Raw genomic sequence first — 13313 nt, 5'->3', positions numbered from 1 at the left:
CCTGCCTCCCCTGAATGCATTATATGTGGTGTATTTCTTTAAATATACAGTGATTTAGGAAAGTATTCAGACCCCTTGACTGTTTCCACATTTTGTTACGTTACAGCCTTATTCTAAAATGGATTAATTTCAGAAAAGAAAAATCCTCAGCAAACTACACACAATAACCACTAATGACAAAACAAAAACAGGTTTTTAGACATTTTGCAAATGTATTTATATTCAGACCCTTTGCTATGAGGCTCGAAATTGAGCTCATGTGCATCCTGTTTCCATTTATCATTCTTGAGGTTTCTAAAACTTGATTGGAGTCCACCTGTGGTAAATTCAATTGATTGGACATGATTTAGAAAGTCACACACCTGTCTATGTAAGGTTCCACAGTTGACAGTGCATGTCAGAGCAAAAACCAAGCCATGGGGTCAAAGGAATTGTCCGTAGAGCTCAGAGACAGGATTGTGTCGAGGCACAGATTTGGGGAAGGGTATCAAAACATGTATGCATCATTGAAGGTCCCCATGAACACTGGCCTCCATCACTCTTAAGTGGAAAAAGTTTGGAACCACCAAGACCCCCCCAGCCAAACTGAGCAATCGGTGGAGTAGGGCCTTGGACCAAGATCCCAATGGTCAGAGCTCTATAGTTCCTTTGTGGAGATGGGAGAACCTTCCAGAAGCACAACCAAACTCTGCAGTGCTCCACCAATCAGGCCTTTCTGGTAGAGTGGCCAGACGAAAGCCAGTCCTCAGTAAAAGGCACATGGCAGCCCGCTTTGAGTTTGCCAAAGGGCACCTAAAGACTCAGACCATGAGAATCAAGATTCTCTGGTCTGATGAAACCAAGATTGAACTCTGGCCTGAATGGCAACCGTCATGTCTGGAGGAAACCTGGCACCATCCCTAGGATGAAGGATGGTGGTGGCAGCATCATGCTTTGGAGATGTTTTTCAGCAGCAGGGACTGGAAGACTAGTCAGGATCAATGGAAAGATGAACGGAGCAAAGTACAGAGAGATCAGATCCTTGATGAAATCCTGCTCCAGAGCGCTCATGACCTCAGACTGAAGCGACGGTTAACAGGACAAAGACCCTAAGCACACAGCCAAGACAATGCAGGAGTGGCTTCGGGACAAGTCTCTGAATGTCCTGGAGTGGCCCAGCCAGAGCCCGGACTTGAACCCGATCAAACATCTCTGGAGAGACATGAAAATATCTGTGCAACAACGCTCCCTATCCAACCTGACAGAGCTTGAGAGTATCTGCAGAGAAGAATGGGAGAAACTCCAAATACAGGTGTGCCAAGCTTGTAGCATCATACCCAAGGCAACTCTACGCTGTAATCGCTGCCAAAGATGCTTCAACAAAGTTCTGAGTAAAGAGTCTGAATATTCAGTTTATTGTTAACAAATTAACAAACATTTCAGAACCTGTTTTTGCTTTGACATTATGGGGTACTGTGTGTAGATTGGGGGGATTTGCGTAAGGATCTGAGTACTTTCCGAAGACACTTTATATTGGCACGTACAAGATAGGTACTTGACATTGAGATATGTAGAAGTGAAAGCACTGGTTTTCTGCTGTGTTTTGTGTTTTGCTGTTAGAGTGCCACATAAAGTGTGCGTATGTGTGAAAGTTGCACAGCCCAAGTATGTTTATCCGGATGCTACAGCAGTACAACTACAGTTAATGAGTGCACCGTGGCAGGGTATTAAACCAGCATGTCTCTCCCAAGGTACCCAACATTAATTTAGACTGCTTTTCGTTCCTCCCCATTCAGAGTGAGTAGTTTCCACCTGAGTGAGCTAAATTAATGGGAGTGTGTGTGAAGGGAGACTGCACTGCTCAGCCTGGCTAGGGATTCCCTCATTGGCCTGCACAATAAATTGATTCCATTACTTTATTATCAAGGTGCTGCCAGACTACTTTAGGAGAGACCTGTCCTATTAAGAGTAAGGAAGGGGCTCATGGTGGGGTACTAAGGGGTTCTGAATGTGATTGGGCCACAGGAGAGTCACTTAGTCTTGTGCCCAGGCAGAGGTAGTTGATTACTGATTATGCAAAGAAAGCCATTGGTTACTCATACCAACCTACTACATGTTGACCATTTCCTTTCCTGTCTGTCTGTAGGGATGACCTGGTGCAGATGGGCCGGGGCCCAGGTAACAACACCCTGACGGTGCGGACGGTCAACGTGGGCCTCACCCTGCTGGCCGTGTGGGACGAGGAGCAGGCAGGCATGGCTGACTACCTGGCGCTGCCCGTTCAGCACGCCATCCACCCCGAGGACGCCACAAGGCTGGTGGTGGGAGATGTGGTCTGCCTCAGCGCCCAACTCCTCAGCCCCCAAGGTGAGAGGTCAAAGAGGGGTTCATGTGGTGTTGTAAAATAACAGGTACGATGTCACTGGTAGTACTACCGAGGTGCATGAAATGGAGACGAGGCTTATCTGCAAAGATGTTCAGACCAATTTTTTGGAGCAAAATGGATGTTTCGTTGGATTGATGCAGTTTCACATGGTTCTCTGGGATGTTGCGTATTTAATATGTGATATCAATGGAGGCTGGTGGGAGGAGCTATACGAGGACGGGCTCATTGGAATGGAATTGATGGAACGGTATCAAACACATGGAAACCACATTTCCATTCTAGCCGGGGCGGCAGGGTGGTTAGAGTGGTAGTGGTCAGAGAGTTGGACTAGTAACCGGAAGGTTGCAAGTTCAAACCCTCAGGCTGACAAGGTACAAATCTGTCGTTCTGCCCCTGAACATGCAGTTAACCCACTGTTCCTAGGCCATCATTGAAAATAAGAATTTGTTCTTAACTGACTTGCCTGGTTAAATAAAGGTTAAATAAATAAATAAAAATTACAATGAGCCCATCCTCTGGCTCCTCCCACCAGCCTCCACTGTGTGATATTGATATCTTTTGCAATATCCTTGTTTGTTTTCATCTACTTCGGAATGGAGTAATTTTTCTGCAGATGATTTAAACATTACCATTGTCAGCCCTGCGGGAAGGAGTGTGAAGGAAAAGACAGTCTTACAGTAAATGATGTGTGAATATTCAAGATGAGTGTTGAACCAAGGGGAGTTTTTCAGCTCTACTCTTTTCCCTACAGGTGTCCCGGGTACCTGGAGCTCCTCATCCACTGGTGTGCTGCAGATAGACTCTAAAATGGGCGTGGCCGTGGCAAGAGATGCAGGCACCACCACTGTCTACTATGAGATCCCTGGGCTGCTGAAGACTTACAGAGAGGTACTGTAACGACAACCTTGCTTCCAGGGAACATTTGTGTGTTAGAGATGGGATAAAAGTATGTTTTGCAACAACAAATGGTTTAATGATGATTATCCAAACCGTATACACTACTCCGGTTTCTAGAGAGGTGTACAACACTACCCACACTTGTTGAATCAACGTTGTTTCCCCGTAATTTCACTGAAATGACGTTGAACCAACGTGGAATAGACGTTGAATTGACGTCTGAGGGGGTGCAGCAGTCTAAGGCAGTGCTTGAGGCGTCACTAGAGATCCGGTTTAGATCCAGAGCTGTGTCGCAGCTGGCCTCGACCTGGAGATCCACGAGGAGGTGCACAATTGGCCCAGCGTCGTCCGGGTTAGGTGAGGGTTTGGTGTTTCCGCAGACATATTGGTGCGTCTGACTTCCGGGTTAAGTGAGCAGTGTGTCAAGATGCAGTGCGGCTTGGCAGGATCGTGTTTTGGAGGACTCACGGCTCTCGACCTTTGCCTCTCCCGAGTCCGTACGGGAGTTCACAGCAATGGGACAAGACTGTAACTACCAATGTGAACCCTAGAACAGACCTGAAGTCTTAAGGTAGAGTTCTACACAGTAAACATCTGACACTATAAAGATGCTTATAAGACCATCATCATGATCAGTACTAGATGATCATGGCTGTCTCAGTGTAATGTATGTGACGGCCCTCCCCTCCCACCCCCTGCTGTGGGTCTGATGTCTCCACAAAGAGACACGCAGGCAGCATGGAGAAGATTAATTAGCCCAGCCTTCCTCTTTGAGATGGAGCTCTCTCTCTCTCTCTCTCTCTCTCTCAAAGAACATCTCTCACCGCCTCTTATGTCTGTCTCTTCCAGGCAGCTCCCTCTTTCCGGCTGATACAGGCTTCTATGTGTTCCTGTGTTTACATATGAATCTTTCCCAATTAGCTGGGAGTGAGTGACTGAGGAGGATCAGTGTGGAGTGGATTAGATAGATGCTATCTGGATCAGTTGCTAACACTCCGACAGGAACAACACATCTTAAAGGAGAAGGCTCTGAATGGAGATGTTAACCGGTACCGTGTTGCTGTACTGAACACGGAAGTGAATAGGCCCAGCTGTTCACTTCAATTTACACATACATAGGATTTAAATCACAGGACAGGTGAATGCAATGTGGAGGCTAGCTGGAATTGTTTTTACCAGTCCTCGTAACTTTTATATCAGTGCAGAGGAAGGAAAGTAGATAATGAGCGGAGACTTCTTTACAGACTTGAGATTCACCCCAAGTAATACCAGTGTTAATGGCTCACTGTGTTGGTTTGTGCCAGGTGGTGGTGGAAGGGGCCACCAGGACAGCAGTGATGGCTCACCCTGCAGCGGTGAGGGGGGACAGGGACACCAGGATACTGCTCACCACCAGAGAGACGGGAACCAACCTCATAGGCTCCTGCTCCTCTGCCCAGACCGCTTCCATCGCCCTGCTGCACCCAGAGACCTCCGTCAGCTGCCATCTGAGCTTCACCAGCGACGCCATCGAGTTCTCCGCCCATGACGTCTACCTCACACACATCAGCTTCGACCCCAGCACCGGTAAGACCTGTTCTCGGGCTCAGGGAAGATGAGGTGGTGAATGTTGGGCAGTATGTTTACTGAATGTTTTTTTTCTCCAACCTTCAGTTTACTTGTGCATAATGGATTTGACCTTCACATCATTAATCACCCATTAGAAATGCTTGCAGCAGGAAGGATTTATTAAACCCACAGTGGGTCAGCTGGTGTGTGTGCGGTGCAGTGCACCAGGGGCTGCTCTGGCAAAGAGGGCAAGGAAGTTCTGTTTACAAGGGAATAATTTACTGAAGGCCATAAACGGTGTTGGGGTGATATATTCAGCAGAATGGGTCTAATTGTTTTGGGGAGTTTGGGCTCCTCTCCTGCCCCAGCCCAGTGCAGGCTTATGGGGGGGGGCGATGACTAATGGGCCTGTATGAATGTGTGATGACTCTGGGGTAGGGTTGGAGGGGAAAGTAAACCAACTAAACACCAGCACAGGTGGGGAAAGATTCTCCCTCCACTATTGCTACATAAAGGATTAGAATTCAGTGGGTTCTAATCATGTTTTAAATGGAATTCTCATGGCTATTGCGTTTGTGCCTTTTTAAATAATGTTCTAATGAAGAGGCTTTTAATGGGGAAATCATGTTTTAAGCATCTGGGACCATGTTGTTGTGGAAGACAAGCATAGTCTTTAAGAAGTAGATTCTAGGAAGCATCCATAAACGTGAACAACTTAAAATACGACCAATTTTGATGTCACCTTTCTTTTTAGAAACACCGACACCTAATGTTACCTCTCTACCTCTGCCCTCTCTCCCGCTTTCCCTCCCAGGCTTCTACTCCTGCTCTCTGACCCTGCAGTCTCTGAGTGACCAGCAGACACGGGTGCTGAGCCTGTCCATGACCAGCCTGTTGGTGAGGGCTGGGGTGGAAGGCAGTGCCTTCTCTGGGGAGCAGGTCAGTGCAAGGCTGCCCGTGGAGACAGGCCTGTATTCTGACCAGACAGAGCTGCTGCTCAGCAACCTGCAGCCCGACGCAGAGCTCACTGTCTACGGCCCTACTGCAGCACTCGGCAGCCTGGAGGTATGTCTGTCTGTCAATCAATCAACTTTATTTGAAAGTGCCTTTTGACGTGGGTCTCATACCTTCCAGAAGCCGTTAAAAAGGGAAATGAATGATGAGGACAATGAGGGAGGTATAGCATTTGGCACTGGATGTCACTTCTCCATAAACCCCAGTGTTTCACCCACCATCACTCCTGTCCGTTAGGTGTCGTCCAGCTCTCCGTCCATCTCGGTCCAGGAGAGAGAAGTGTTCCACGGCTTCCCCAGTTACTCTAAGTACACGGTCAGTGTGGTGGACCCCCAGGCTGCAGCCTCAGCCTCTGTGTCCATAACCAGCTCATCCACTGGCCAGCTCCTCGTCATCCCAGTCACCCTCATCCACGTGACTGATCCCAGCACCACAATGCAAGGTCAGCCAGCCATCTCTGAATGGAACAGGGTTGACGATATGGTAGATGTGATAACTCTGTGATGGTGCAGGATACAAGATATACTGTAAAAAGGGGGATACTTTCAACACCCTTTAATAGTATTTGAGATAATTATAGCAGTGTTGGGACACTTTCCTTGAAAATATTCAGGTCAGTCGTTTTATCTGACCCTTCATCCATAAAGCCATTAGTTGCTCATGGGCTTGAGAAATGGAGCACGTTAGGATTTCACTGAAGTGTCAACTAGCACCACCCTATTGTTGTTGCAGTATCAGAACATTCAACTGTGATTTTAATGTTAATTTTAATTTAACATTTGTACAAGATAACGCGCTCATCATTGTTAGAAAGAAGCACTGAGCAGTGTCATGTCATAGTCTCACCTGTCGCTTTTGTCCTTTCCAGCTGCTGCTTCCGTGGTTGCCATGGAGGGAACCCATTTCCTGCAGGCCTTCATAGACTCTTACCAGATGATGTTCTTCACCATCTTCGCGCTACTGGCTGGCACCGCCATTATCATCATCGGTGAGTAGCCACATCCCCAACTAAGATTTGTGTTTTTGCTGGAAACCTGTCATCACTTCACCTTGTTAGCAGATCCGTGTAGGTGACTCAATATAATTTAAAGAACATGTGGGTTGGATAGTGAATGTTTGGATGATACTGCAAAGCTTCAGGGACCATGAAGACATTTGACCATTCTAACAGGTAACATTAATGTTCTCTTCCTACCCAGTGTGCCATGCACTGTTCTCTCAGAGGGACTTAGCACCTCACCCAGCCTTCATTCAGAGGACACCGTCCCCTTCAGGTAGAGACCTGTCATTGTTTACATTATTTCCACTTTTAAATAGTGTTGATTTCAGTTTGCCCCTTTCTAATAGTCTTTATACCTCTGCAACACAATTGAATTGAAGGAGGTAACTGCAGTAAATTGCTATTTTATTTCAGCTGTGTTTGCAAAAATGTTTCTCATTTGCTTAATAGACATTTGTTGAATAGCTGTTTGGAGACATTGATTAGAGCTGTTTATTGCTCATATACTCTGCACCATTGAGGGTGCTTGTGTTTCAGTGCTGTTCCATTTGTTTAGCCTGCTGTGCTTCACTCCCACCTCTGATTCAGGTTTTGCCTCACCCGTCTCAAACTCCTTCACCAACAACATGACCTCCCCGGACACAAGGAGCAGCCACAAACTACGACTCTTCTCCCCAGACTACAACTCCCGGTAAGGGATCCCTACAGTACCTACCCCAGCTTCTGACAACACCCCAGGCCTGAACTCTACATGGGATTGGGCAGTGGTGCCTTTGTCACTCAGGAGAATCGCAGAGAATCTTACTGCTTAATTCGGTCATATGTACAGTATTCAAAAGTATGTGAAGTTTGTTTTAAAAAGGGGTAAACTCTTACAAAGTTGCATTTTCATTTAGTCATGCATTGATGTCAATGGGAGACTAAGGGAATGTTTGACTTACATGGAAGTTATGATTTGCCCCAAAATGTGCACTTCAATTAGGACTGAAAACTGACTTTAAGCAATATGAAGTCAACAGGGCTATCTTTGTGTGTGCGCGTGTTCTCAATTGGGTAAAAGTCGTCCTCTCCTCGACGACTCCTCTCCAACATGACTCGGAAACCGATAAGTGGTCGCCATATGTAGGAGAGTGCAAATTCTGAGAAGTTTGCTTGTCTCCTTGATACGCTACTTATCTGTTCTCTATAACATGTCTGGCACAACCAGCAACATTTATTTTTACCACATGACACATATTTTGGTATTCCTCCTCTGCACATGTCATTTGCCTTTTGATGCGGAAGTGGAGAAGTCTCGTTTCATACAAGCACATTTGTTTGCATGTTTCCTGGAGTACCTTTACCTTTAACCATTTTCAAAAAGAGGAGAGGATTGAGGAAAGGATGCTAGGAGTCAAGCAACACCAATTGAGAATCTCCCTGTGTGTATGTGAAGCACAGCACAAACCATCCCTGCAACAAGATTTGTCGGTCACGGATTGGCCTGATCAGCCATCTCCGGACTCATGACCAGTCAGACCATGTGTGAATCTTTGTGTGTGAAGCATGGTACATTAAACTAGTTTGCTTTTTTGTTTTTGTAGTCTGTTTTCAGTATTTGTAGTTAAACCGTGTTATGTTTGATTTCATACCATAACTGTTGCAGCCTCTTAAAATGTACTAATTTATACTCCCATTTTGCTTTTCACATTTAATAGTTTTGCTTTTCAAAAATGTACTTCCAAGCTTGAATATATGTGTTGTTGATCAAGAATTGTTGCTTTGAAACTCAGGAATTTGACAAACTACTCTCCTGGGTAGCCTAGTTGTCAGCAGCAAATGATAACATGAAGATGCTGATTTCATGTTTAAATATTATTTTGGGGAAATGTAGCATATTGATTTTGTGAAGTATAACCACTGAATCCGTCCATTTTGTTAGGTGATGTGTCCTTAATATGCACACTATGTTCAGAAGCAGGATATGGTCAGTCAGTGTGTTCACTTTGATGACATTCTTGTTTTGAAACTTGGTTGTATTTAACTATTTTTAAATGCTTTGGTCAGTACAGTGCTTATTGAGCCTAAAGACAGGCAGCTCTTCTGTCAATCACCAATGTGAAATAGTTTGGAAATGTGAACCATCTTTCAGTTTTTCATTATATATCGAACAAAAATATAAACACAACATGCAACAATTTCACAGATTCTGAGTTACAGTTCACGTCAGGAGATCAGTCAAAAAAATAATTTCATTAGGCCCTAATTTATGGATTTCACATGACTGGGAATATAGACATGCATCTGTCAGTCAAAGATGCCTTACAAAAAATGGGCCTCACAATGGGCCTCAGGATCTCGTCCCGGTATTTCTGTGCGCTCAAATTGCCATCGATAAAATGCAGCTTATGCCTGCCCATACCATAACCCCACCGCCACCATGGGCACTCTGTCCACAACGTTCACATCATCAAACCTCTCGCCCACAAGAAGCCATACACGTGGTCTGTGGTTGTGAGGCCGGTTGGACGTACTGCCAAATTCTCTAAAACGATGTTGGAAGCAGTTTATGGTAGAGAAATGAACATTCTCTGGCAACAGCTCTGGTGGACATTCCTGCAGTCCACATGCCAATTGCATGCTCCCTCAACTTGAGATATCTGTGGCATTGTGTTGCGTGACAACTGCACATTTTGAAGTGGCCTTTTATTGTCCCCAGCACACGGTGCACCTGTGTAACGATCATGCCGTTTAATCAGCGTCTTGATATGCCACACCTGTCAGGTGGATGGATTATCTTGGCAAAGGAGAAATGCTCACTAACAGGGATGTAAAACAAATTTGTGCACATTTTGAGAGAAATCTTTTTGTACATATGGAACATTTCTGGGATCTTTTATTTCAGCTCATGAAACATGGGACCAACCACTTTACATGTTGCGTTTATATATTTGTTCAGTGTACAATCCCTTCAGTATCTTAGCAACCGAAGTGAACTAGCAATGTTGTAAATTACCTATGTATTACGAGGCATATGTTCATGTACTGTATGTATGCGCCGAAGGCCTTGAAGCAAGCTCTGATAAGTTATTATTGAGGCCTATTGAGACTGCACTGTAATTTTTGGAAGAATAATCACTATTTTGGTATTTGGAGAAAGACAGCTGTGAAACTTTCAAGGTGATTTATGTTGAATGCTTTCAGTTTTAATGTGCAGACAGTCTATTCCCCTGCTTTCCTTGTGTTTTAAGCGTCTTGCCTTACTCATCTCTCAGCAGTGCTATGCAGCAAAGTGGAAATACTAGAATTACCGTCCGGCTTGAGTGTTTGTGAGATCATTGCTGAATAATAAACATTTTACTTTTCAAATGTCGTTGCGTTCTATGAATAACTTGTGGCTATGGCTTCTTGTTTCTTGATTGGAACTTATTACACCCTGCAGGGAGAACGGAACACACATTCACATTGGAGTGAAAGGGGCGTGTCCTTAGCTAGAACAATCACATTGATTGGAACAGAGGCTACTGTATATTTAAGGCATCCAACAATTGCAGCACACCATTTCCTAAGCCTCTGTGGTAGAGTGCCGGGGAAAAATTAATAGCATATCCCTTCTTCCATGTGATACACAAGTTTGTCCCCCTTCATTTCCCTTCTGTGTTTGAGCTGTAGGAGCAGTGAACTGATTTCCCATCTGTCCCTAAGCCCAGTGATGGTGTCACACACCATGCTCCCCCCCTCTGCCCTGCCACAGACAGAGGGGATGAAGGGAGTGTCATCATCCCAGGGTCCCTGGAGATGTGTTAAAGGTCTGAAATCGCTGATCAAACACCTCGTCCCCCTGCTTGCGTCAGTGGCCTGGCCTAGTGGGACTCAGTCGGTTGCACACAGCTCATCTGTATGCCTGCTCTGGCACAGCGGATGCCAATAACTGCTCGGCAGCCTTAAGTGGGTGTGGAGAAGTGCATGATGGGAAGCAGGATGAGGTGAGCCAAATTGGCCAGCTGTGGCGCCCATGAATGAGTTCTTAAATCTGTGAGATGCTGTGTTATTTTAGTTGATAGCGTTACATTTACATTGAGCGCTTGAATGTCACAGTCTACAGTACGCAGATTAATTAAGGTGCAGGTATACCAATTAAAATGGGAGTGGGACTGGAGGAAGAATCTACACAAAAACACCAGAGAGATGTAAACACATGCATATACCTGCTCCAATGATTGGGATGTGCATTACCAGTCCTTGGTGTTTGGCAAAATATTTCACTCGCTTGTAAACGGATGCTCTAAAGAAAGAGCCTCTGCCCTTGCTTGAATGTTGTGTGGCTGTTTGAAAAGAGAGCCAGTTGCTTAGCTCAGGCCATGGCAAAACACTGTGGTTCATGGGCGCATGTTAGAGCAAGACCTGCTTATACGATAAATAGAGGATAAAATAATACTAAGGAATAAAATCCACAAGAATTAAGCTACATACAGGGCTAAGCAGTACCAGATCAATGTGCAGAGGTAGATATGTACATGAAGGCAGGGTAAAGCAACTAGGCATAAAGATAGATAATTAGAGTAAGAATAAATAAGAGTAGCAGCAGCATATGATGAGTGAAAGTGTGTGGGTTTTGTGTGAGAGTGTCAGCATAGTGTGTGTGTGTGTGTGTGTGTGTGTGTGTGTGTGTGTGAACACACGCACAATTGTTTTTAGTTGTATTGTTTGTATATTGTTGTATATAAAAATTTGTGTGACTCCTTGTCCATCAGTGTTGTGTTACTTTTTGTGGAACCCAGGAAGATGACGTTAGCTGCTGCTTCGGCAAAAGCTAACGGGGATCCAAATAAAAACAGACAAAACAACAGCATAGAGTCCGTGCAGACAGTCTGTGTAACCATTTAATTAACCATTTAGCAGTCTTACGGATTGGGGATAGAAGCTGTGAACCGATGCTCCGGTACCGTTTGCCTGACGGTAGCAGAGTGAACAGTCTATGGCTTGGATCGCTGAAGTCTGGCAATATTTCGGGCCTTCCTTTGTCACCGGCTGACGTAGAGGTCCTAGATAGCAGGGAGCTAAGCCCCAGAGATGTACAGGGCCATCCGCACCACCCTCTGTAGCGCTTTGCGGTCAAGGATGGTGCATTTAACATACCAAGCAGTGATGCAGCCAGTCAAGATGTTCTCGATGGTGCAGCTGTAGAACTTTTTGAGCATCCGTGGACCCATGACAAATCTTCCTGAGGGGGAAGAGACACTGTCGTGTGTGGGCGCCAAGGAATTTGAAGCTCTCGACCCGCTCCACTACAGCCCCGTTGCTGTGGATGGGGGCGTACACTCCCCTCTTTGTCATGTAGTCATTGATCAGCTCCTTGGTCTTAATGATGTTGAGGGAGAGGTTGTTGTTCTGGCACCACACTGCCAAGTCTCTGACCTCCTCCCTGTAGGCTGTCTCATCGCCGTCGGTGATCAGGCCTACCTTCGCCATGTCGTCAGCAAACTTGATTTTGTACAAGGGTTAATTAAAGTGAGGGGATGTTAATCAAGACTGTTTTTTTAAAGACAGACTTGTTATTGTTTGCAGAATAGCACATGCACTGTCGAAACTGACATCACACAAGCAGGACTGAGGTCAATCATGCACGCTAAACTAAAGTCGACAGTCAATTTATTTTCCCCAATTAGTGTGTGAGAGTTGTGAAAAAACCTGCCTGTCTACCTAAAAGCTGTCTTGGTCACCACGTGTTCCAGATGGGTTAATGTACTGACAGGGGAGGAAATCAATGAGACACTGGGTTGTGAAGGAGACCTGAGAGGAATATCAAGGCTGGCTATCCCCTCTCCCTGAACGATCCGGACCAGAGCAAAGATTTCCTATCGACCACCGTCTGGAAGCCACAGTGGTTATAGATGATGAGAAAGATTATGAGCCAAATGGAAGCCGTTAAGATGTGACATCATCCACAGAGCTCAGTTAGTTTATGGAATACAATAGCTACGGTACGGTATATTACACCTGAGATTTTGTTGTTTTTGTGAAGCCATGCAGGATGAATGGGCTCCAAGATGAATAGGTTGAAAGTTATGTGCAATCTCAATCTCCTGTTCCTCTTAAATTCCGACAGCTTTGATTTATATTGATTTGTGATGAAATACCTGACATACATAATGCCTTTCATTACATAGGACTTTTCTGAAATGTAGCCCTATAGCCCACCAGAGTTCTGTGCATGCAATATTTTCTTCAATGGTGTGCCCACTGCCCAGTCACATTCATCACACAAGTGCTGCATGGATTCATATATCTTCATGAAGAATTGGGCTTTGTAGAGCTGAGCACAGGGTACTAGGCTAGTGGAGTTCTTGGCATTCTCTGTCAAAACTCTTTCCACACTGCTTGCTTAATGATAGGGCCTCCTTTTCCATCACAGAGCGGGCCAATGCTTTGTGAAGCTGAACTCAGAGAGAGCCTCGAAATGGCTTTGCCTCAGCGGAATATATGGTTTCACACTGAAAATCTACAGGA

The 13313-nt window shown here is 45.3% G+C and overlaps 1 protein-coding gene across 1 annotated transcript in view; it reads left to right on the top strand.

Annotated features, from left to right (window-relative positions):
* The window catches only part of nup210 (nucleoporin 210), a 63389-nt gene extending 53217 nt beyond the window's left edge, over window positions 1–10172 (top strand). Inside the window, exons 32-39 of the mRNA XM_064923433.1 lie at window positions 2126–2346; window positions 3117–3253; window positions 4567–4828; window positions 5625–5875; window positions 6062–6266; window positions 6693–6812; window positions 7024–7098; window positions 7413–10172. Of these exons, the coding sequence (XP_064779505.1) occupies window positions 2126–2346; window positions 3117–3253; window positions 4567–4828; window positions 5625–5875; window positions 6062–6266; window positions 6693–6812; window positions 7024–7098; window positions 7413–7519 (1378 nt within the window). The 3' untranslated portion in view covers window positions 7520–10172. The remainder of the gene's footprint in view (window positions 1–2125; window positions 2347–3116; window positions 3254–4566; window positions 4829–5624; window positions 5876–6061; window positions 6267–6692; window positions 6813–7023; window positions 7099–7412) is intronic.
* Window positions 10173–13313: the final 3141 nt, after the last annotated feature.

The sequence above is a fragment of the Oncorhynchus masou genome, chromosome 18, assembly GCF_036934945.1.
Source record: "Oncorhynchus masou masou isolate Uvic2021 chromosome 18, UVic_Omas_1.1, whole genome shotgun sequence".
NCBI lineage: Eukaryota > Metazoa > Chordata > Actinopteri > Salmoniformes > Salmonidae > Oncorhynchus > Oncorhynchus masou.
The sequence above is the reverse complement of the archived record's forward strand: the minus strand, read 5'-3'. Positions and strand labels throughout refer to the sequence as shown.